Genomic DNA, 25,494 nt, shown 5'->3' on the forward strand with positions numbered 1-25,494 from the left:
CAAAAGATAAAGAAGCCGGGCATTGGTGATGCACACCTTTATTTCCAGCACTTGAGCGGCAGAGACAGACAGATCCTGTTTGAGGCCTGTCTGGTTTACAAAGTAAGTTCCAGGACAACCAGGACTGTTTTTTGTTTTTTTTTTGTTTTTTTTTTTTTTTTTTTTGGTTTTTCGAGACAGGGTTTCTCTGTGGTTTTGGAGCCTGTCCTGGAACTAGCTCTTGTAGACCAGGCTGGTCTCGAACTCACAGAGATCCGCCTGCCTCTGCCTCCCGAGTGCTGGGATTAAAGGCGTACCAGGACTGTTTTTACAGAGAAAGTCTGTCTCAGAAAAAAAAAAAAAAGAAAGAAAGAGAGAGAGAGAGAGAGAGAGGGAGAAAGAGAGAGGAGGAGGGGGAAAACCCACAAATCAACAAATCAATCTTGTTGATTTAAAAGCAAAGTGAGCTGGGTGTGGTGGCCACACCTTTAATCCCAGCACTGGGGACTGGCAGATCTTGGTAAATTCAAGGCCAGTCTGGTCTACTTAGTGAGTTCCAGGGTTCGTAATGAGATCTTGTCTCAAAAAAGGTAAATGTGGTTAATCCCAGCAGTCCAGGCAGAGGCAGGGGGTTCCAGACCAGCCGGAACTACATAGTGAGATTCTGTTTTATAACAAGGAAAAAGCAAATGTGGACAGGGAGGGGACTTACCATATAGATTTTATAGATCACTTCATTATCAGGTTTCTCTTCATTCCACCTTTTTAAAAAAATATTATTTTATCATGTGTGTGTATGCTGTGTTTTTGCAGAGGCCAGAAAAAGGTGTCAGATCCCCAGGACCTAGTGTGTAGCAGAGGGGTGTCAAACTCACTTTGTAGTAGAAGATGAGCTTGAACTTGTTACCATCTTAGTGCCTCCTGGGTACTAAGACTACAGGCATGGACCACCTTTCCCAGCTTACACAGTGCTTCGGCTCCAACTCCAGGCTTTGTGTATGCTAGGCAAGCAATGTACAGGCTGAGCCATATCCCGAACCATTTCCTCATTTGTCTGGACACCTTTCCCCTTGTGGTGGCAAATGACCCGCCATGCCTCCAAGTTCACAGATTACCATAGCTGCCCAGGAGTTTGTCCTTGTCAACAGTACTACATGCTTCCCTGCTGCAGCCTTAGTACCTAAGACGGAATGTTGAATGTATGTTCAACAAGTCTAGTTGACTAATTGGCTTTGGAGTGACTCCTGGGCCCATCTTCAACCCAGTGAATATGACTCACCTTACTTGGGCCACATGATGGGATCAGCGGCCCCTCCCCCCAAGATGGGCTGGAGTGGCTTCAGTTATCAGGAGGGGAGGGTTGTATGTAGAAACAATGCTCAGGATGCAGAGCTTGTTCTACTGTTCACAACACAGAGGTACAGTGAAAGCATGGTACCAGATATGCTGAACTCTTGAAGCCATGGTCATAGGATGACTCCCATTAGTAGAGGATGAGGATGGGCTTGTCTCTAGGACTCTGGGCTTCTTGCACTTCTATCAGATGGAGGACAGCATGGGTGGCCAAACAGATCAAAACCTTGGAATTCTTTCTAGACCAGAACAGGGAACAATTCTAGGCATGAGATCCTTCCAACCTGTTCCTCTCTAGGACTGGCAGACCTTAGCAAGGGGCCAGGTCACCTCAGCAAGCCCTGAAGAGCGTATTTGTGTGTGTGTGGCAGCTGGTTCACTTTACTCACTGATTTCTAAGCTACTCTTTCCCTCACAACTGGAACTCCCCATTCTACATTTGCTGGAACAGAGGTGGGTAAGCAACAGAACTTTCAGCAATGTTTTCCAAACATTTTATTAAGAATAAGGCATATGATAGTCACCCCTAAAGCACAGGGCTCTATTTCTGTAGGTGAGTGAATACACTCTGAAAAGCATTGGATTAAAAAGCGCAGCCAACAGAGAATTTGGAGCAGGATCCGTCTGCCCTGCATGTCTCCCATCAAGGCTGGCACATCACTGTGAAAGGATGCTTAGGAGACCCTTGGCCCCCTAAGTGAGAAGATGGTCCATACCATCTTTCCATCCACATCCAGAAAACTCTATCCTGCTGCTTGTAGAGGGATGAGCATCCCATTTTGGCCCAGAACTAGTCCCCCAAAGAACAGGTTGCCCTGGCAAGGACCCAGGGACAAGGGGTACAGAGCCTTGTACTGCATTGCTCACTCATTCCCGGATGGCGTCTTGAGCGTAGGACTCCAGCATAGTTCTTCCTTCTGGGTCTGTTTATACTTACGTTGTGCAGGAGCCCTCTTCCCTATGAGTGTCTGCATGAACCATCTCGGTCTCCCATTGTGGATATGTACAGCAAACAAATGAAACGGGTCATTCCTGGTATTTTCCCTTGACCAGGTAGATTGCTATGGCCAAGTCCAGGAAGGGAATGGGTGCAAGTTAAGGGCAAAGCCTGTCCCAAACTGGGAAGGCAGAGGGTGCCCTTGCCTGTAGATCACTGAAGGGGCCTTTCATCATTTCCAGAAGAGGGAGGGCTAAGGATATCCGGTAAACACTGGAATCGCGCATCTGCCTAGGCCTCCATCTCACACCCTCACTGCAGGAAGAGTTGCATTACTTCCTTCCCCCACCCCAAGACCTCAAATGGGAGTCAGATTTTTCATCTGGGAAATCTTCAAGCACCTGGCTTTTGGAAGAGGAACAGGATTTGGAAGGTGTTGGCAGGGTCACTTGAGGAAAGACAGGCAGGAAACTGTTGGATCCCTGGGGACAGGGTGTGATGGAGCCAATTGAATATCCTGGGTGCCCAGAAGGGAAAGCGAAGAGGGCTATTGCTATAGTTTAAAGGGGAGCTAATCGGGGTGCTATGGCTTTTAGTGGATGGGTGGATGGATGGACAAGAAAGGGATCTCTCTAGAAAAATCAATAAAGTCACACTGTTCACCCCAAAAGTATGGTCGTAGGAAATGTAGGTCTGTGTAGGCCCCTCCCACTGTCCTTTGGACACCTCCAAGGGAGCATTGTGAGAACCTCATACAGGCAGGTTCCAAGTGGGGAGGGTGGCAGGATAGGGCAGTGAGTCACACAAAATTGAAAGGATTAACAAGTGGTACAGGTACAGGTATTGCCACTGGAGTGAAGGGTAGCGGTCAGGACCTAGTGGGAACTCCAGGATTCTACTTCTGTGATCCAGCTCCCAGGAGCTAGACAGCTCAGTCTTCGTTATCACTCAGTGGCCTCAGCTGTCTTTCAAGGAAGGGAGAGCTGGGAGGGGTCTGTGTACAGAATCAGGTTGGAATGTGCTCACTGCCTTCTGCTTCCTGTAAAATTCCTGCTTCCTCTTCAAGAAGAGGGCATAAGCCAAGAGTTCATTTTCTTCTTGGTGGCCATCACTAGTTTGTCAACTACAGAGACTGACTCTGCTCACCTTAAGACCTTGGGTGACACATACAATGTGGTGCCTTAGCCAGGGCCAGGACATGCTAGGGCCCAGTGACTGAGTGGGAGAGGCATCCTTGCTCAGCAGCCCCAGGGAAGACCTCACAGGCACTTAGGACTCAATGCAGGTCAGACAAGAGTGGTGGAGTGGGGGCTCTGGTACAGAGCCTATGGTGAGCTGGATTGAAGCTTCCTCCTGCCTTTGGTAGTGATGGGAACTGGGAAGAAGGGGAAGGTGCCAGCATTCTGGTCTCCTTGCAACTCCCCACTAAGAGGGAGAGCACAGGACCACCCCACCTTTTCAGGGGTGGGCACCGCCGAGGACTAGCCAGTCTCCACTTTCCTCCCCAGCAAAATCAAATTTATATGGATAGCTGCCACTTCCAAGAAGCCAGGCCCTTCTTCCTGTTTCTGGATGCAGCCAGGTGCTTGGGAAAACGGACAAGATTATAGGATTAGCACCTATAACAGGACTGGGAAATCTCTGAGGGGGCCTCAGGAACAGAAGGGCAAAAGACCCTCTGCCTTCACCAAAGTTTGAGCCCCAGCTTGTTATCTCCTGCCCCCCTGCATGGCAGACCTGGGAAGAACCATTCAGTTCCTCTTCCACGACCCGCTTCAAGGGTTTATGCTTACTGTTTTCTGGAAGTCAACTGCCACCAGGAACCCCGCAGCTCTGAGAGGACGTGACTTCTAAAATAGATCCTAAAGTGTTCCGTGCTCACCTTCAAGGACTTATCAGTGGGGTGGGGTGGGGAGTAGCTACTTCCGAGTACACGAGCTAGCTCCTAAACTTGCCTCTCCCGAGCAAAAGGCTGGGCAGGGCTGGGGGTGAAAAAGCAGGAAAGGGGAGCTTGCAGGCCTAGCGGTGCCAAGTGCCACCGTGTTCCTTCCTGTAGGCACAGACTTCTCCCGCCCTGCAAGGGATTGTCAATTTTCCAGGGACCGACAAGACCCCGCCCCTCCCCCTCCCAGGGCCTGGGTGGGACCCAGATTAGGGTTAATACCACCAATCCGCCACAAAAAAAGGTGCGATCCTTTGGCGCTCCCTCTACAAAGGAGCTCCCTCTCCGGAGGGGGCAGCTCATCTCGGGGAAACACACAAGCGGGGGGCAGCTCTAGTGGGTGGCGGAGCTGGGGCGGTTCTGCCGGTTTGACTCCGCCCCATCCCTGATCCCGCCCAGCCGGGCCTGCTCTGGCAGTCGCCACTGCGCGCCCAGCGCCTACTCAGGATCCCCTAGGGCGCTGGGCGTGGCATCTGGGCTCTCAACGGGCCCCCGGTGCGGGCCGCCTTGGTTCGGGGACTCCCGGTGTGACACGGGGTGCGGGGCGTCTTGGTCCCGCAGCTCCTGGCGTGGGAGAGGGCGCGGGCCGCGGGGGCTGGGTCGTGGCGGCCTCCGCGGGTATAGAAAGAGAGCGGGGTCCGGCATGGGATCGGTGTCGTCCCAGGTCGCCCAGTCCCGGCCCGGCCCCTTGGCGGCCGCCTCGGGAGGGCGGCGGGCCCGTTGTGCGCGTCGGCGGGGCCGGGTTTCGGCGGCAGCGGCGCCGGGGCGCGGGGCCTGCAGTCTCTGGCGCGCGGCGTGCAGCTGGCAGGAGAGGTAGGCGGCCGCTTCGGTGTGCTTCTGCAGCTCGGTGCCCAGCACGGTGGCGCGGTGGCTGCGGCGCCGCAGCTCCTCCAGAAAGCGGCGCTCCTCCGAGCGCAGGCTGCAGCGCAGCGCAGACACCAGCGCCTCCCGCTGCGCCACCTCCCGCCGCAGCTCGGCGTTGGCCGCAGCTCGCGCCTCCAGCTGTGACTCTAGCGCGCGGCACTTGTTCTCCAGCTCCCGGGACGCCTCTTCTGTAGAGGAGGGACAATAAGGGGAAGGGGGCGATGATGCCCCCCGAGGGAGTGAAACGTAATTTAGAGGGCTCAGCGCGCCCCTCCCCCCTCCGCTCTTCCGCCTCAAACTTCAGCCACAGGGACTTTAGCCCTGACCTACCCTCCGCGTCAAATTCTTCGGCTTAAGCGCAAAACCCTGATTGTTCATTTGTAAGCAATCGTTAATTTGTAAGCAATCTGTTGGGCTTTGAGTCTCCGCGCCCTGTGCTCTCAAGAAGCAGGCAGCGCAGTATAGTGAATAACCACAAACGTCAGGTTACCAGTGTGACATGTGTCACAAAGACAAATTCTAATTAGAATAATTAGAATCCTCTTATTCTAAGGGGGATGTGATGCCATCAGGGAAGGAGAGGCTTGAGAGCTAGGGTGAACAGCTCCTCCCCGCAAAGAAGGGTACTCCTGGAGGGGACCCAGCTTGGGTGTGCAAAAGCCCTGTGACAGGAAGACATGTTAAGAGCTGGGGCTGAGAAGTACAGGAGGTGGTGGTGGGTGTCCTTTTCTTTACCGAACACATATCCTATTTTGTGAGTTCTTTTTGCTGACTGGTCTAGTTTTTGCCATTGCCTTCACCAAAGGAGTTAGCCATAGACACACATCAGAACAATGCAAAGAGTTTTAACTCAAGCTGTTTCCCAGGCCCTATCAAAGACTGTTTAACTTGGAACCCCTGGAATTGGCCCTAGAAATGACACCTCTGAAATCTCCCCAGGTGATCATACAGAGTCAGGGCTGAGGGCCCCTCTTCTTGGACCTTACTAACCATCTACGCCTGGGACTTGGCACACAGAGGCAAAAGGGGATATGTTCCCATTTATTTATTTATGCATTTATTTATTTGAGACAGGCTTTCTCCGTAGCTTTTTTGTTTGTTTGTTTTTTGAGACAGGGTTTCTCCGTAGCTTTGGAGCCTATCCTGGAACTTGCTCTGTAGACCGGGCTGGCCTCGAACTCACAGAGTTCTGCCTCCTGGGTTCTGGGATTAAAAGCGTGCCCCACCACCGCCCAGCAGGGATATGTTCCTTACAGCTCAGTGGCTTGAGCTCCGATGACCCCAAAAGCCCCCCCCCCTTTTTAAAAAATATTTATTTATTATGTATACAATATTCTGTCTGCATGTATGCTTGCTGGCCAGAAGAGGGCACCAGACCTTATTACAGATGGTTGTGAGCCACTATCTGGTTGCTGGGAATTGAACTCAAGATCTTTGGAAGAGCAGGCAATGCTCTTAACCGCTGAGTCATCTCTCCAGCCCCCAAAAGCCCTTTCAATGGAAAGTTAGTAGTGGTTATAGAACTCCTTGTCTAATATCAGGGACGAGTAAGTGTCCCGTCTCTCCAAGCACAGAGGCACCAAGAAGTGTCCATGATTGCCAAAGGAAGATGTGGACAATCAGCTCAAGTCTAAGTCCCCGTGTGTCCTAGCTGATCTTCAGCTGCATGCAGCGATCTACAGGACTTTAATGGTTTAGCTTAAAAGTTTCCAGCCTTCTTTGCTCTCGTGAGTTTTTGATGTGTAAGAACTGTGACACACCAGTACGGCCGGGAGCCAACTTTCTCCTTTCCTTTCTTCATCCCCACTCCCGCCCCAACAATGGTCTCATGGTGTAGCACTGGCTGGCCTGTGCCACCATGTCCAGGTTTCTCTGCGTAGCCCTAACTGTCCTGGGACTCACTTTGTAGGCCAGGCTGGCCTTGAACTCACAGAGATCCGCCTGCCTCTGCCTCCTGAGTGCTGGGACTAAAGGCATGCGCCACCACCGCCTGGCCCTATTCTCAGTTCTTTATTTATTATGTATACAGTATTCTGTATTGTGTGTATGCCAGCAGGCTAGAAGAAGGCACCAGACCTTATTACAGATGAGCTACCATGTGGTTGCTGGGAATTGAACTCAGGACCTTTGGAAGAGCAGGCAATGCTCTTAACCGCTGAGCCATCTCTCCTGCCTCCTTTTCTCAGTTCTTAAGAATTCTTTGGGCACTGGTTTAGTGGTTCATGGTTGTAATATCAGCACTTGGGAGGTTAAGACTGGAGGATGGCCACAAACTTGAGGCTAACCTGGTCTACATAGTGAGTTCTAAGTCATTTGGGACTACAGAATGAGGCAGTATTCCAACACAAAACAGTCTCCATGGCACCGCTGTGTACTCTAGACTGGCCTTGGGTCTGAAATCCCATGGTGAAGAAACCTGCTGAAGACTGAGACACCCTGCCTCTCCAGTGGTACCACCAGAATCCCCTGGACCTGCCAGACACAGGGGGGTAACTGGACCAGCTGGCCCCAGGCCACCCAGCTGCTTCATCTTTCCTTGTTTGGGGACAGACTCTCTTACGCAGCCCCAAAAGTATTGAAACTTGTTATGTAGACCAGGCTAGCCTAGAAATTACAGATCTATCTGCCTGCCTCTGCTTCCCAAGTGCTGGGATTAAAGATGTGTGCCACAATGCTCTGCCCAAATGAGGCTTTAAAAAAAACAAACTTTAATTTTGGATTTTTATGGTGGCATTCATTCCATGTGTGTGTACATGTGTTTGTGTGTGTATATACCACTGTTGCGGAGGGCAGAGGTCTGTTGGGCATCTTCCTTTTTTGCTCTTGAAGGTAGAGGCAGAGGTTGAGGAGTTCAAGGCCAACCTCGATTACATAGAGAATTAGAGGCCAGCTACGTGAGGACTTAATCTCAAAAAATCAAAATCTGGTCCAGCAAGATGGCTCAGCAGGTAAAGGTGCTTGCTGTCAAACCTGATGACCTGAGTTTGATTCCTGGAACCCACACGGTAGAAGTAGAGAACTGACTGACTCCCCCAAAGTTTTCAGACTTCCACATGTGTGTGTCCCATTCCCATAATATATAAAACATTTAAAAGACAATTGGTGAAACTCAATCTTCCGGGCTTCATGCACCTCCCTCCCAGCAGAGCTCAGAGCTATTTCTCTTACCTTGCTGGTGAGACTGGACTTCTCGGATCTCCAGGTCATGGGTCAGTTCTGGGGAAGAGAGAATAGAGGGGTTTGTGTGTGCACAGTAGGTGTGTGTGTCAGGAAGTCACAACTGAGTTAGTGGAAGGGCAGACCCGCAGACACAATCTCTACTCCCGCTACAGCTGCTTCGCATCCCAGCAAAGGCAAGAGTCATGTTGAAGGCAGACAGCCTGGGCCCGGGGATTCCAAGCCCAGAGATCTTTCTAGCAAAAGCTTTGTGCCTAGGCTTGGGTACAGAGACTACCTTTGTGGGCAGAAGAGCCTGGCTTGTTTAGGGGATAAGGGGGTGTTTGCCTTTTCCTAAGGGGTGATATGGTTGTGGAGGACTCTTGTGACCTATGCAAGCTTAGTTGCTTGATGAATGCTGCAGTGCCCAGAGATACTTGAGGAGCAGCGGAAATGGACAGAAGCTATTTGCTAAGCTGAACACATGTGACACTAATTTCATAGCCAGTATTGTACCTGTATTACTGCCGGGAGATCCCGACTGTTTCCTAAACACCATGTGACCACTATGCAAGAAGGGCTTAAGGAGGACAGCGCCACCTAGTGGTGGAAGATGTACCAGGTATTGGTTTGGTGTTGGAAGGGGAGGGACTTCCAAGCTAGCGAATGCAACCACCAAGGTCACTGGCATAGGACAAAGTTCTTCCGGGTGCTGGTGGCCCAGCTATCTCCATACCTCTGCTTATTTTTCTTCAACTCAATTTTGGTGCTCCCAATGCCCCCTCCATCTCTCAGGGCATCTGTTATTTCAGCCCCACCTCCTGTCCCCTATCTCCTAGAGTTCGGACCAGGCAGGAGTGTACAACTCAATGACACAGAAAATGCTTAGCACTCCTGGTTCTGGGTGCTAATTCTCACAGCACTGGAGGCAGTGTGCTGGGCTGGGCAAAGGACAGAAGGAAGCCGGGAGCACCTGCATATACCTTCAGGGATGAAGTGTAGAGTCCAAAGAAAGGAAGTGGCACCTCTCTGGGACGGCTGCCCATCATCTCCCAGACAGGCAGGCCTGTGGCCTTAGTCTGCTCCCCTGGGACCAGGGGCTTTGCTAGAAGTACCCTCTCTGGGGAAATCACTTGTTGCTGGGACACGGAAAGCTCTGGGTACCTTAGCTATGACCGGAGCCTGAACCTCTTCCCTGGAGGCCTCTGAGGCCTCCATCCCTAGAACTCTTTGGAACCAACTCCTCCCTTCCTCCAAGGTCTATGAAATGGCCTAAGGGACCTTGGCTCTGCCACTAACTTCTCAACGGCTGACTTCTTTCAACCATTAACCACAGGACTGAGATATGAGGAGACAGAATCCCAGCTGGGCTCCACACCCCCATCTTCCTCTTTGTATGTGTATGTGTGTTTTAGATAGGATCTCACTATGTATTCCTGGCTGTTCTGGAACTTGCTCTGTAGACCAGTCTGGCCCTGAACTCACAGAGATCCCTCTGCCTTCTATGTTCTAAAGTTAAAAGTGTGTGCCACTATGCCAGGCTTCCTTCATCTTTCTCGACCCATCTTCTGATGAGAATCCTTGCAGGTTATATAAACATTATATGAAATCAGCACATAGTAGGGTCCTGGACCAGTAAGGATACTTCTCTGAACCTTAGTTTTCTCATTTGGAAAATGGGCACAAAACAGCACCTCTCTTACAAGGGTCTGGTGCCAGGATGCAATGGAAAAAAACAGAGGATTTAGCTTAGGGCTAGGTCAGCACTTAAGGCTCAGGGGCGCTTCTCATTAGCCAGGCTATCCCATCAGCCCAGAATTTACTTCTACTTCTAAGACCCATGTTCTCCATTTTCATCTGGCTTTCCAGGCAGCCTGCCCTCGAATCCCCTTCAGGCTCCTCCCTCTTTTTCTCTGTTTTCTCTGCACTTCCCACTGGAAGGAGGTCTGAACTGGTCATTTCAGTCCCCAGAGTGGCGGTTCCAGACAAGACCAGAGTTATTTTTATCTCCTTAGTCAATAACCAGGAGGCTCCAAGCCCAGGCTCACCTGAGAGCCAGAGAGGGCTAGAGGGCCCTCGAATCCTGCCCATCATGTTGTCATGGGAACTATCCTGTGTCCAGAATGGAAAGACCCAGGTCTTCAGAATTAGGGAAAAACAAGAAGAAATGAGAGGATCTGCGGTAAGATTTTTGAGTCTCCTGTTTTCCTCTGATACTGTCCTTGTGATAAAAAAAAAAAGTAGCCTCCGGGGGCCATCCAGTCACTGGGGAGATAGATGGCCAGGAGCCTAGCTTGGAATGGAGCAAATGGATCTATGTCTAGACTGCTCACGTTCTGTTAACACGGAGAGCTGAGCGGTTCACTCAAGCCTCCTAGCTTTGGGCAAACAGAGAGGTAGAGAATGTTCAGAAAACCGCACAGCTGCTGGTTTTAATTCTGGCTGTAACACTAGCATATGTTGTATGACTTTCTCTCTCTGGATCTTGGTTTATCGCTTTCACAGTAAAGAAATTGGAGCCTGGTGATGGTGCACGCTTTTAATCCCAACATTAGGGAGACAGAAGCACGTGGATTTCTGTGAGTTTGAGGTCAGCCTGGTCTACATATTGAGTTCCAAGACAGCCAGGGCTACACAGTAAGGAGGAGGAGGAGGAAATACATAAATAGATTAGCAGGAAATTGGGTTCTCCCAACTGACACATCCCTCGAGCACAACAGCCTGCATTGGAGCTAAGTGTGGTGGCTTATATTTATAATCCCAGCACTTTTGGGGCAGAAAGATTAGAAGTTCAAGACCATCCTAGGCTACTTAAGGAGTTCAAGGCCAGCCTGGGCTATGAGACTTTGTATCAACAAACACACATCAAGCCTACATTTGGAGATACGTGAGCACTTGGGTCACAGTCCTGTCTCTGAATGGCCTGGGCACTTGAGGCTGTAGACCCAAGCACAGAAGCCAGCTCTGACATTTCCATCCACTCTTTTCCTTCCTCTTCTCTGCTCGCGAATGTGATCAACTGATGGGGGAGTGTCATATCAATCTGTTGATTTCATTGGTTAAGCAATAAAGAAACTGCTTGGCCCTCATAGGTTAAAACATAGGTGGGAGGAGTAAACAGAACAGAATGCTGGGAGAAAGAAGCTGAGTGAGGGAGTCGCCATGATTCTCCCACTCCAGGCAGACACAGGTTAAGATCATTCCTGGTAAGCCAGTTCTTGGGCTACATAGATTATTAGAAATGGGCTAGTCCAGGTATGAGAGTTAGCCGAGAAAAGGCTAGATGTAATGGGCCAAGCGGTGTTTAAAAGAATACAGTTTCCGTGTAATTATTTCGGGGCATAAGCTAAGCTAGCCATGTGGGTGGTCGGGTGCCGGGACGCAGCCCAGCTGCTCCTACTACAACAATCAACTGTCAGGCCCTTTTCCTTCCAGCCGTTTCCCACTAGCTCTTTGCCTCTCCCAGAGCCTCCCATCAGCATCACCACACATATCTAGCCTCTCTCGGCCACAGTTCACCGTCTCTGCTGTGAGACCAGAAGTGCTGAAGGAGAAGCATCCAGCTGCTCCAAACCGTTCACTGGTTCTTTTTTTTTTTTTTTTTTTTTTTTTTTTCCGTTCACTGGTTCTTGTTCTCTACTGCCCAAGGGGACAAGACAAATTCGCAGCTCTCCCTGCATTTGTCAGGGTCTCCAGGATCTGCCTCCAGCTGGATTTCTTGGTTTCTTTCTTTCTTTCTTTCCTTCCTTCCTTCTTTCTTTCTTTCTCTTTCTTCTTCTTCTTGCTTCTCAGTTTCTCCTTCCTTCCTTCCTTCCTTCCTTCCCTCTCCCCCTCCCCTTCCCTCCCATCTTTTTCTGTTTTCTTTTTGAAACAGGGTTTCTCTGTGTAGCTCACTGCCCTGGAACTCACTCTGTAGACCAGGCTGATCTTGAACTCAGAGATCCAACTGCCTCTGCCTCCCAACCAGAGTCTGGCTTCTTATGGTCTCTTCTAAGCACAGTTTTATCCGACTTCCTGGCCTTTGCCATGCTGGCCCATTTACCTGAATGGTTTTTTCACTTCCTTCCCATCACCTGCTGGTATGTCTGCATTGCAAACAACTATCCGGGGAGATGGTATGCTCCCTCTTAGGATGGAGGTGCTTACCCTTCACCATCTTGCTCAGACGGACTGTCATCCTGAACTCTTCTTGGCCCTACTTCCCAATGTGTGTTTATTTTCACGTGTGTGATGCTGGGTATAGAACTCAGGGCCTTGTGCACATGGTGGGTAAGTACCCCAACGCTGAGCCACACTCCAAGCCTTCTGCTCTGTCTCTCCAGTCTGAGACAGTCAGTTTCCTACCTGAGCTCCTGAAGGATGACAGGAATCCCCTGGAACTGGTTCCTGGATGCCTGACCCACTACCTCAGCAGGGTCCTCAGCCTTAAAATGTTTAGGTGTGGGGAAGTGAGGAAAGGGTCTCATGTAGCCCAGGCTGGCCTAGAACTTACTAAACATCTGAGTCCTAACTTTACTTTCCCCATTCCACAATACAGTCATGTCACCTCCGGCTCATCTCTAGAACCCGCTCCACTCAAGTCATCCAGAAAGAGGCAGGACAGAACGTATTAGGCTCATAGGAACTCAAGGAGGGGCCTCCCACCAGAGAAACCGACGATGGTGACAGTGACCCCCCTCCTCACTCCAGCCCCCTGGGGTAAGTGCTAGCCTCACCTGAGCAGCGCTTTTGCAGCCTCAGGATCTCCAGGTGCAGGTCTCGAAGCAGGGCCATCTGCTCCTTTTTCAGGAAGCTGATGTGGCGTTGCACGCTCTGGATCTGATGCTCCAGGGACACGGTATCCATGGCAGCCCAGGCCTGGGCCTCACCTGGATGAAAGGCAAGATAAAACCATGTCTTCAGAGGCCATTTGCCTGCCCCACCTTCAGGTTCTGTCCTTCACGCTAGGTCCTCTTGACTCCAGGGAGAAGATTCCCACTCCAGCTTCCTCTACTAGCTTTCTTGAACACTGAGTGAGAATGTCCTCAGAGAGGTTGCTCTTCCCATTCAACAGGCTAAGAAGCAGAGCCCAGGGATGCCCTGGCTTCGTTTTCCTGCCTTTTCTCCTTCTCAGACAGGCAAATAAGTTGAGAAGTTGGCTAAGACAGGAAGATAACTTTGGGTCTAGCCTTCACTAATGTCTCACATGTGGCCACCTCTCTCTGAGGTCTTAGCTTTCCATAGGTCAATAAGGAATCTGACAGCTATGCTCAGAGCAGCATTATGACTAATAGCCAGAACCTGCAAACAACCTAGATGCCCCTCAACTGAAGAATTGATGGAGAAAATGTGGTACATTTACACAATGGAGTATTACTCAGCTATAAAAAACAATGACATCATGAAATTTGCAGGCAAATGGATGGAACTAGAAAATAATCATCCTGAGTGAGGTAACCCAGACCCAGAAAGTCAAACATGGTGTGTACTCACTCATAAGTGGATATCACTTTATGTAACATAAAGGAAAACCAGGCTACAATCCATAGCCCCAGAGAGGTTAGGTAACAAGGAGCGCCCAAGAGAGACACATGGATTTCCCTTGGAAGGGGAAATAAGAGATCTCCTGGGTGGACTGGGGATGGGTGGGCATGGGAAATTAAGGGAGTGGATTGGGCAGGTTGAGGGAAGGATGGGGGGGCGGTATTGAAAGAGACGTCTTGATAGAGGGAGCCATTTCAGGGTTAGGAAGAAACCTGGTGCCAGGGAAACTCCCAGAAATCTGCAAGAATGACCCCACCCAAGACTCCTAGCAATAGTGGAGAGGGGCCCTGAGCTGGCCATTTCCTGTAATCAGATTGGTGACTACCCTAACTGTCATCAGGGAGCCTTCGTCCAGCAACTGATGGAAACAAAGGAAGAGAGCCACAGCTAAGCACTGGACTGAGCTCCAGGAATCCTGTTGAAGAGAGGAAAGATTGTGTGGGAGCCAGAGGGGTTAAGGTCACCACAAGGGAACCCACAGAAACAACCTGGGGTCATAGCAGCTCACAGATTCTGGACCAACAGTCAGGGAGCCTGCATGGGACCAACCTAGGCCCTCTACCTATGTGTGGCAGCTGTGTAGCATGGTCTATTTGTGGAACTCCTAGCAGTGGGATCAGGACCTGTCCCTGAAGCTTGAGCTCAACTTTGGGAATCTATTCCCCACATTGGTTTGCCTCACCCAGCTGCAATACAAAAGGAGGAGCTTAGTCCTACCTCAACCTGATATGCCATGCTTTGTGGACACCCATGGGAGGCTTGCCCATTCCTGAACAGAAACAGAGGAGGAGTGGATGTGGGGGCAGTGGGGAGGTGGGGGTAGGGAGGGAACAGGAGGAGAGGATGGAGGGGAAACTGGTTGGGATGTAAAATAAATGAATTTAATTAATAAAAAGGTGATAAACCCTGAAATCTGGTCCAATTATGACTCCCACTTGTACCTCAGCCCTAGAGCTTCTTTGAATCACCGAGGAAAGAGAGTCCTGAGAGGTAGCACAGGCTAGCCTCGAACTCTCCACATTCCCATCTCTGACTTTGGAGCGCTTCAGTTACAGGTGTGTGTGGTTGTGCCTGGCTCACAGGAGGAAGGGAGAGCTGAAGAGCTGCTTACTAACGTGTCTCTCTGGGCTGAAAACAGGAGGCAGAGTCACTCTGTATAGATGAATGGGAGCTAAGATCAGAAGACCCACACTGTGGATCCCATGGTGACAGAGAAGCACGCACCTGAATCCTACTCATGATGGCCAGATTCCTGGAAAAGCCAAAGTGGACGCAAGCGCTCTGGGGTCCAGGACCTAGAACCCATGTCTTCTCTGCCAGCCACTCCCTAAGCTACTTAATTATTTTGGGTAATAGAGCTTACATTATGCTGCCCAGGCTAGCTGTGAACTCTTACGCCCAATGGTCCTCCTGCCTTCTGAGTAGCTGAGATTACAGGCATGGGGCATTATATTGACCCTCCCCCAAAGTTTTGCTTAGAAAATGCCCAGGTTACCAACACTGGAAGAAGTAAGACCAGGGCACCAGCATCCCTGAACTACTTTAGCGTAACTGCGACACCTGCTAGCCAGCATTGTCATTACACCTTAAACTCTCAGTAGCCACTTAAACCAGCCAACCAAACACTCGCTTCATCTGATGGTCAATCAACATTATTACACCTACAGCAATTTTCTGAGAATTTCAACATACATAAGTTATCTGATAATTTTTTTTTGCAATTTGTAAACCATTCATAAGGTAATAGTAGATAATATCACCATCCAGGAATTTAAAAACCTTTTCACCTCTACTCTAGAGGGAATGCTAGAAGAGGAATATGATCTACCTGGGGTATACACATTCTTAGCCATTGCTGCTATTGGTTTGATACTTCATATTATATCTTTAAAGAAATGGTTTGATAACAGAGTCAAGAATGAGAAACTTTTAGAAATGATACAGACTTTACAGATTAGTAATGAGAAGTTGGCTGAAAAGATTCATACCATTGAAATCGATAACCATAATTTGACGGGCAAAATTCACTCCATGTCAGTGGGTTATGAAATCTTACAGAGGGTACTGAGCAGTTATCTGAAAGGATTCATACTGTGGCAATTGACAATCAAAATCTGATAAAAAGTTATGGCAAGCCAGCAGACAGAACATCCCTCCTGGAAGACAATCTGTAGGCCATCCAAACAATCTCTAAGGATGAGAATATGTCATTAATGGAAAAACTTAAAGACTTGGAATCATATGTACATGATGAAAACCACAGATTAATTGATTTGAGGAAATCATTAGAAATACAGGTCAAGAAATTCAGACTCTACAAAAGACAGTGATACACAGATTTGAAAGCACTGAAGAACTTGTCAGAACTGATAAACACAGAGATGAGGTACAATCAAAAGACAATAGCAAAGACTTAACATCACCAGTACCTCTCAGAGTCAGAGATGACTTACCAAGAGTTTTAGATACTTATTCTGTTACTAGTTCTGAAAAGCCAGCAAATAGTAAATATCAAATAGGATATACAGAATGGGCACCTATATGTATGAAGATCTAAAAGATATTAAGGAAGCAGTTGTTTCTTATGGCATGCATTCACCTTTTGTGAAGCAAATGTTTAAAAAACTGTGGTCAGTTTGTAATAGAATTAACTCTAACAACTGGATAGATTTGGTTAAGGGTGCTTAATTGCCTGGTCCACAATTACAATGGAGTACCTGGTTCAGAAAAGAGGATAAGATTATTGAAAAATGGAGTAAAGCTAGAGGTAGGGAAATCTCCCTAGATTAAATTCTTAGAGAAGGAGAATAGGCTACTATAGAAAGGCAAGCTGTAGGAGATGACCACACCCTAGATTTATGCCACACAGAAACTTTGAATGCTTGGGACAGAATTAGAGAAGTAGGAAAGAAAATTGAGTCATTTACTAAAGTTATACAGGGCCCAAAGGAAGTCTTTGCAGGTTTCTTACAAAGATTGACTTCAGCAGTAAAAAGAATGATACCAAATTCAGAAGCTAAACAAATAATAATCGAATCCCTGGCTTTTGAAAGTGTCAATTCTCTATGTGAAAGGGTAATTAGTCTGTCAAAGGCAAGGTCAGCACCTATGGAGGACTGGATTTGAGACACAACTAATATTGAGTCTCATGAGCATGATGATGCCTGGATAGGAGAGGTGATCCAGAGATCTGAGGAATAATGGAAATGAAAAATGTTATAATGTGGAAAACAAGGTCACCTTAAAAGGGATTATAGACAGGGCATTCCTAGAAACAATGTTTTTTTCTAAGAATAATCCATCCAGAATGCTACTCCCTTCAGAATTATGTGGATGGTGTGGCAAAGGCAGGCATTGGACTAATGAATGTAGGTCAATGAGAAATATTCTGGTAATCCTTTGCTGTTGGGAAACTCCATGAGGGGCCTCTCATAGGCCCCTATGCCAAATTTGGTTCAGTCATTTCCTGCCATCATAGAGGAAACTCTTTCCCAGAGCAATTAAAGAACCTAATGCCTATTGTAGAAGAGAGAACAAAAAATTCTGAAGAAACCATAAAGTGAGTATTTTGGTAAACTTTCTTTCTTTCTTTCTTTTTTTTTTTTTTTTGGTTTTTCGAGACAGGGTTTCTCTGTGGTTTTGGAACCTGTCCTGGAACTAGCTCCAGTAGACCAGGCTGGTCTCGAACTCACAGAGATCCACCTGCCACTGCCTCCCGAGTGCTGGGATTAAAGGCATGTGCCACCACCGCCCGGCAGCTGCTGATATTTCAAAGGCACCAACAGCCCAACCTTTAAAATGGTTGACAGATGCAGGGTGGTGGTGGCGCATGCCTTTAATCCCAGCACTCGGGAGGCAGAGGCAGGCGGATCTCTTTGAGTTTGAGGCCAGCCTGGTCTACAAGAGCTAGTTCTAGGACAGGCTCCAAAGCTACAGAGAAACCCTGTCTTGAAAAAACAAACAAACAAACAAACAAACAAAAACCCCAACAACAACAACAAAAAATGGCTGACAGATAAACCTATATGGGTTAAGCAATGACCTTTAACAAAAGAGAAACTTCAGACTTTAGAACAGCTGATACAGGAGCAACAAGATGCTCAACATATTGAAGAGTCAACCTGCCCTTGGTAATCTTCTGTATTTGACTTCACAGTGCCTACTTATAATAATCCTCAGCCTGCTAAAAGATATCAATGGAAGGTTCTCCCATAGTGAATGTTAAATAGCCCCACTCTGTGCCAATATTTTGTAAGTCAGTCATTGGAAATGATACGTGAGCAATTTCCTTAATCTATAGTTTACCATTACAGGATGACATTTTGCTATCTGATTCAAATGTACATACTTTAGAAAAATGTTTGAAGAAGAAAAATTTGCCTTGTTGGGGATTACAAACTGCACCTGAAAAAATACAAAGAGGAGATTCTATTAATTATTTAGGCTATAAAATAGGTTTCCAAAAAATTAGACCTCAAAGGTTGCAAATTAGGAGAGATCGGTTTCAGGCTCTTAATGACTTCCAAAGATTGCTAGGAGACATTTCCCATCTCTGGCACACTATTGGGATAGGTCCTGATGACCTGATTAATTTAAACAAAACTTTAGGTGGTGACAAGGACTTAAATAGTCCCAGGGAATTATTTTCTGGAGATGAGAAAAAAAAACTTTGAAGAGAAATTGCAGAAGGATCATATGGATCCAAATTTTAACTGCATTAGAGTCATATTACCCTCCAAACAATTCCCTACAAGAATTTTAATGCAGAGGAAAGACATTATCTTAGAATGGATTTTTTTAGCCAAATAAACTGAATAAAAAATTAAAAACTTACATGGAAAAGGTCTCTAAGTTAATTCTAAAAGGAAAACTGAGATTTTGTGAATTATCAGAAATAGACCCAGCAGAAATTATAGTACCTTTTTGTTGTTGTTGTTGTTGTTTTGTTTGAGACAGGTTTCCTCTGTATAACAGTCCTAGCTGTCCTGGAACTAACTCTTGTAGATCAGGCTGGTTTCCAACTCAACAGAGATCCACCTGCCTCTGCCTCCCAAGTGCTGGGATAAAAGACGTGCACCACCACCGCCCAGCTCAGCATAGCACCATTTAATAATGATGAAATTGACAAATTATGGGAAGAAAGTGAACCCTGGGAAAAAGCTTGTAGTAATTTTTTTGGGAGAGATTAACAACAACTATCCCCAAATCCAGATGATTTTACTTTTAAAGACAACTAATTGGACTGTTCCTTGCATTGTACTGGACATACCACTAACTGGTGACCCTACATTCTATACTGATGCAAATACATCTCGAAAGGCAGAAATTTTAAGTAAAGTGGAACAAGCCCTTATGGTTCTGTCCAGAAGTCAGAATTACATGCTATTCTCATGATACTAAGGGTTTTTTTTTTTGTTTTGTTTTGTTTTTCAAGACAGAGTTTCTCTGTAACTTTGGAGTCTGTCCTGAACTAACTCTTGTAGACCAGGTTGGCCTCGAACTCACAGAGATCCGCCAGCCTCTGCCTCCCGAGTGCTGGAATTAAAGGCATGTGCCACCACTGCCTGGCTGATACTAACGGATTTTAAAGAACCTCTCAAAATAGTTACTGATTCGTGATATGCGGAGTTGTTTTGCATACTGAAACCAGATGATACAGAATTGACTTGATTACTTATTCAGGTACAATATACAATCAGGAATAGACATCATCCCATATACACAACACATGTCTGATTCCAAATGGGCTTGCTAGGTCCTCTAGCACAAGATAATGCTATTGATTTGAAAAGTGCTGAAGGCCTCAGAATTTTATAAAAAACATCATGTCAATAGCAAAGGTTTCAAAAAGGATCTTTCCATCACATGGCAACAAGCCAAGGAAATGATAAGCTTTCCTACTTGAATTATAAGATTCCTACTTGTTCTTTATACAACCAAACACCATGACCTGCAGGAAGTAACCCAAAGGGTACTCAAAGGAATGAAATCTGGCAGACAGATATGTTCCATTTTGTAGAATTTGGAAAATTAAAATATGCATACCACACCATTGATACTTATTTAGGTTTTCAATGGAGAACTGCTTTGCATTCAGAAAAGGCTGATTCAGTAATTACACATTTACTAGAAGTTATGGCCATCATGGGTCTACCTGCACAAAATAAAAGCAGACAATGCTCCAGCATGTGTCTCTAAGAAAATGAAACAGTTTTTTGCCTATTATAAGTATATTACAGGTACACCACACAATCCTCCAGGTCAGGCAGTTATAAGATCAAATTGAACTATAAAGGATATATGTTATATAAACAGAAAAGTATGATAAATACTTCCAGAAAATGATTGCATAATGCTTTATTAACTTTGAATTTTCTTAATGCTAATGAGAAAAGAAAAACAGCTGCAGAGAAACATTAGACAACAGAAAAAACTTCTGAATTAAATCAGCTGGTGTACTTCAAGGATGTGTTGACCTCACAACAGAAACCAGGAGATGAGCTATGTTGGGGAAGGGGTTTTGTTTCTGTTTCCACAGGAGAAGAAAAGCTACAGATACCATCAAAATTAATCAAGATTCTGTTTGAAAAGGAGAAACCTCTTGATATAGAGAAATGACAGCTCATTCATAGAGGTGACAATCATACAAGTTGTAAAGAATCCTCACAAGGGTTGGGACAAGGTTCTGTTCTCGTCTTTGCAGGAAAATAGAAAACACTTGTCTTCGAGAAGTCAAGAGACCTTGGACATTTAGACACCTAAAGAAGAAAAGATAGCTATCCAGAAAGACTCATCAAGCAAAGAAAAATCTTTGCAGGGTAAATTCTCACTACCTAAACATATATATCTTCTTACTTCTCAATATGATGGTAGTTATGACTCACTTAAAAATCAAAGCTGGCTTGGGAGTTGGACTGTGCCTCTCTCCTCTAAATGCAAGCATATTGTTAAAAGAAAAACTTGAAGTTTCTATCTCATATCTGCCACCTGGTGTGTGACAGAAAGAAAATAAAAATCTAGGGATTAAGGTTATCAAAACTCTGCTTTCAAAAATTCTCCCCATATCTATTTTTGTCTTTAGGGTACCTTTCTTTGAATATGTCTATAGAAATTCAAACCTTCTGTTTTTCTTTTTTTTCGAGACAGGGTTACTCTGTGGTTTTGGAGCCTGTCCTGAAACTAGCTCTTGTAGACCAGGCTGGTCTCGAGCTCACAGAGATCCGCCTGCCTCTGCTTCCCAAGTGCTGGGATTAAAGGCGTGCGCCACCACCACCAAGTTTAAACTTTCTGTTTTGATATGAATAATTTTTAAGTTTTCTACAGTGAACAATAAATTTTCCTACAGTAATCTCTGAAGTCTCCAGGAAGAAGATGGGCCCCACAACAATTCCACCAGGTTCACAGGATGCCATTCAGCTGATTGCAAAGAAGCGGATCGGCTTTGGACTACAAACTGCTCAGAACAATTTCGAGGTGGCTAGCTGATCAGCCAAACAGACCAGGCAATGTTGGCACACACCTTTAATCCCAGGAGCCACACTAGTTTGCCACAGGCACTGGGCAGCAGTGGTGCATACCTTTTTAATTCCAGCACTAGAGAGGAATAAAAAATGGGAGGAGATAGGCTTCAGTCTCAGTCTCATTCTGAGGATTCCTGGAGGCGGGATCATCATTTTTGGACTTAGGTAGAGATAAGAGCCAGTGGCTGCTTTGTTTTTCTGGTCTTCAGGTTGAACCCCTATATCTGCCTCTGGGTTTTTATTAATTGTGCTACAGCCTGTTCTACAGAGCGAGTTCCATGACAGCCTCCAAAAGTTACACAGAGAAATCCTGTCTTGAAAGAAAAAAAAGAAAGAAAGGACTGGAAAGATGGCTCAGGGTTAAAAGCACTGGTTGCTATTCCAGGGCAGCTGGAGTTGGTTCCCATCACCCATGAGGTAGCTCACAACCGTTTGTAACTCCAGTCTCAGGGGATCTGATGCCCTCCTCTGGCTTCCAAGAGTACACAGTCATACAAGCATGCAAAACACTCATTCATATAAAAAAATTTTTTTTGAGACAAGATTTCTCTGTGTAACAGTCCTGGCTGTCCTAGAACTCACAAAGATCTGCCTCCCTCTGCCTTCCAAGTGTTGGGATTAAAGGCGTGTTCTACTACCACCCAGCTCCATAAAATAATTTTTTTTTTCAGTAGAGCCGGATGGGTTGCGGTACACACCTTTAATGTCAGTACTTGGGAATCAGAGAAAGTAAATTTCTGTGAGTTCGAGGTCATCCTGGTCTTCAAAGTGAGTTCCAAGAAAATCAGAGCTGTTGTTACACAGAGAAACTCTGTCTTGGAAACAAAACAAAACCCAACCAACCAACCAAACCAAAAAGATAAAAGATAAGTACACCTTTAAGTTTAAGTTTAAGATGAAGTTCTATGAGTTCAAGGTCAGCCTGGTCTACAGGGTGAGTTCCAGGAGAGCTGCAAAGTTTTTCTTTTTCTATTCTGTTCATTTCCCTGTGAATAGGCTAAGTCTTACCTTGGTTTACCATCCATCCACCCATCCATCCATCCATCCATCCATCCATCCACTCATGTCTATTGCTGAAGCACAGGACACAGCGATAAATGTAATAAAGTCCTTGCAATCATGAAGAAGAGAATCAACCAACTGGACAAACAAGTGAGATTGAGCGTGTTACTACAATCTGTGTAAAGAATGCTGGGATCCAGGCGCTGGGATTGGCCCTGGCCCTGCACACGCTCGGCAGACACTCTATCACAGAGCTGCAGCTCTAGCCCACAAGACCTTATTTACACTCGGGACCAAAGAAAGTTTATTTAGGTAATTTTTAGGCTGAGTTTTTGTGACAGGCAAGATCCTACATGCCCCCAAGTTTCCCAGCCTCTTTGTGTTACACGTTATCTTGTATTATCCTGGCCATCCTCTTGAGTGGGGCGGGACTATGCAGGTGATGGAGTTTTACTCATTGATTAACTTATAAAGGTGAGGGGTGCCAGGTGGCACTTACCTGTGGTCCCAGTGACTGGGGTGACTGAAGTAGATCACATGAGTCTGAATTCTAGGTGAGCCTGGACACAGAGGAAGAGCCCATCTCACAAACAGAGAAGCAGAGAGGGAAACGTGTAGGAAAATGTGGCTAACAGGGAAATAAATATGATCAAAGTTCACCATATGCAAGGAAAAAGATGTAATGAATTCACCATTTTGTATAATTAATATGTGCCTAAAGATGGAGGAGAAACCTCAACAGGACAAAACAACAAAAAATAAGATAAAAAGGTTTGCAGATGTGATTACAGTTCCCATTCAACTGGCTCTGAATATATTAAAATTATGAATATGAATAGGACTGACCTATTAGATGAGCTGTTCAAATGAACTCAGAATGGAAAACCCGGTTAAAGCCCACCAGACTCTTGGTAATTAAACACGAGTCAATAATGTTATTTATTCTTTAAAAAAATAATTTTTTGTATTCATTCATTTTGTGTGTTCATGCATATGCACATGCCACGGTATATGAGTGACAGTCGGGACAGCTGTGGGAGTTGGTTCTCCCCTACCTCTGGGTTCTGGGATGAAAATCATGCTGGCCACAAGTTATGCTTGGCCACAAATACCCTGGCCTATTGAGTCATCTTGCCAGTCTAACCTCCTTCATTTCTTTGAATTAATTTATGAGGATTATCGTTATTATTGCTTTTTGAGGGTCTTGCTATGTATCCCTGACAGGACTGGAGCTCTATGTAGCTCTGACTGGCCACAAACTCATGACAACCCTCCTGTCTCAGCTTCCTGAGTGATGGGATTACAGGAGTGAGGTCCCATACCCTGACATAAAGATATATATTTTTTAGCAGTGCTGGAACACAAAATCTAGGTGTCACGCATGCTGGGCAAGTACTCTACCAACTAGGCGACATCCTCAGGCCCTATGACTTACAGTGTATGTCTGTGTGTTCATGTGTGCATTCGTGTACAGGTACATGCGTGCATCTGCTCACATGTGTTTGAGGGCCAAAGATCAACCTCTGGAATTGTTCCTTAGGCAACCTACACTTTTTTGAAGACCGGGTTTCTCAGTAGCCTGGGGCTCACTGATTGGGTGAGGCTGTCTGAGCCCCAGGGACCTGTGCATCTACATTCCAGCACCGGGATTACATGTATGCGCTGGACACACTGGCTCTAGAGATTTGACTCAGGTCCTCAGGCTGAGCTATTTCCTCAGCTCTGAAATGAAGATGTTCAAAAAATAATTAATTAGTCGGGCATGGTAACACAGGCCCAGCATTTGGGAGGCAGAGGCAGGCAGATCTCTGAGTTCAAGGTTAACCTGGTCTACAGAGTAAGTTTCAGGACAGTTAGGGCTACACAGAGAAACTCTATCTCAAAAAAATAACAACAAAACAAATTAATTCATTTATTTTTTGCTTCTTTTTTTTTTTTTTGAGACAGGGTCTCTCTGTGTAACAGCTCTGGCTGTCCTGCAACTTGCTTCATAGACTGTAAACAGAGACTCAGGCAGATCTCTGAGTTTGAGGCCAGCCTAGTCTTCACAGCGAGCTCCAGGATAGGCTCCAAAGATACACAGAGAAAACCTGTCTTAGAAAAAAGTTAAGTTTTTTTTCTTAGAATTTCATACATGAGTACTGTATTTACAGTATTCCCACCTCCCACTACAAACAAAAATACACTTAGTGAGACCATTAGGGTTGCTCTTTTTAAAAAAATAATTTATTTATTTTTACTTTATGTGCATTAGTGTTTTGCCTGCATGTGTGTCTGAGTGAAAGTATCAGATCTTGGAGTTACAGACAGCTATGAGGTGACATGTAGGTACTGGGTCTTCAACTGTGGTCCTCTGGAAGAACAGTCAGTGCTCTTAACCACTGAGCCATCTCTCCAGACCCAGTGTTGCTCTTATGTATTTAGGACTGATCACTTGGGATTGGATAACTTATCCGGGGCTCATCACTAGAGAAGATCTTGGCAGCCATTGATTGTCTGCAACTCTTCGTCTAGGGGTAGGTTCTTGATTTAAAAAAAAAAATCACTCTGGCCGAGAGTGGTAGCATGTGCCTATAATCACTGCATTTAGGAGTATGAAGTAGGAGCATCTCCAGATGACTGGCAGCCTGGACTAAACAGCACAACTATCCCAAATCCATCACTTGGCATTATCTCCCCAGTCCAAATCACCAGCTTCCCTCTGGGGCCGCTGCGGTGCTCTAAGACCTGGCTTCTGGCTTCTGCCCTGTCTCATTATTTTTCACCTAGGAGCCAACCCCCCTTTAGCAAATATAAGTCTGTCATATCTCCCTATCCTTACCTCAGAACTCTCCAGTGCTTGCCATTACACACCAACCCCAAATTCTTTCTTTTTAAAAAAGATTTATTTTTACTTATGTGTATATGCATGTGTCTCTGTGCATGTGTGTGTGCAGATGCCTGTGGAGTCCAGAAGAGGTTGTTGGATGCCCTGCAGCCAGAGTTATAGGTGGTTGTGAACTCAGATATGGGTACTGGGAACTAAACGTGGTATACGCTTTTAACGGCTGAGCCATCTCTCTGGCATCCTTGTTTTGTTTTTTTTCTAAGACAGGACTTCTCTGTGTAACTCTGGTTGTCCTGGAAATCGAACTGTAGACCAGGTTGGCCTCGAACTCAGAGATCTGCCTGCCTCTGGAGTGCTGGGATTAAAGGTGTGTGCTACCACCACCCAGATA

At 46.4% G+C, this 25,494-nt stretch overlaps 1 protein-coding gene across 1 annotated transcript in view; it reads right to left on the minus strand.

Moving 5' to 3' along the window:
• Positions 1 to 1,815: 1,815 nt before the first annotated feature.
• The window catches only part of Ccdc92b (coiled-coil domain containing 92B), a 29,668-nt gene continuing 5,989 nt past the window's right edge, over positions 1,816 to 25,494 (minus strand). The window contains exons 3-5 of the mRNA XM_041665708.1: positions 12,947 to 13,099; positions 8,244 to 8,291; positions 1,816 to 5,263 (exon numbers count right to left, since the gene is read on the minus strand). Of these exons, the coding sequence (XP_041521642.1) occupies positions 4,650 to 5,263; positions 8,244 to 8,291; positions 12,947 to 13,076 (792 nt within the window). The 5' untranslated portion in view covers positions 13,077 to 13,099 and the 3' untranslated portion in view covers positions 1,816 to 4,649. The remainder of the gene's footprint in view (positions 5,264 to 8,243; positions 8,292 to 12,946; positions 13,100 to 25,494) is intronic.

The sequence above is a fragment of the Microtus oregoni genome, unplaced genomic scaffold (assembly GCF_018167655.1).
Source record: "Microtus oregoni isolate MIOR12 unplaced genomic scaffold, Mior012 000015F_ref0000493, whole genome shotgun sequence".
NCBI classification, from domain to species: Eukaryota; Metazoa; Chordata; class Mammalia; order Rodentia; family Cricetidae; genus Microtus; species Microtus oregoni.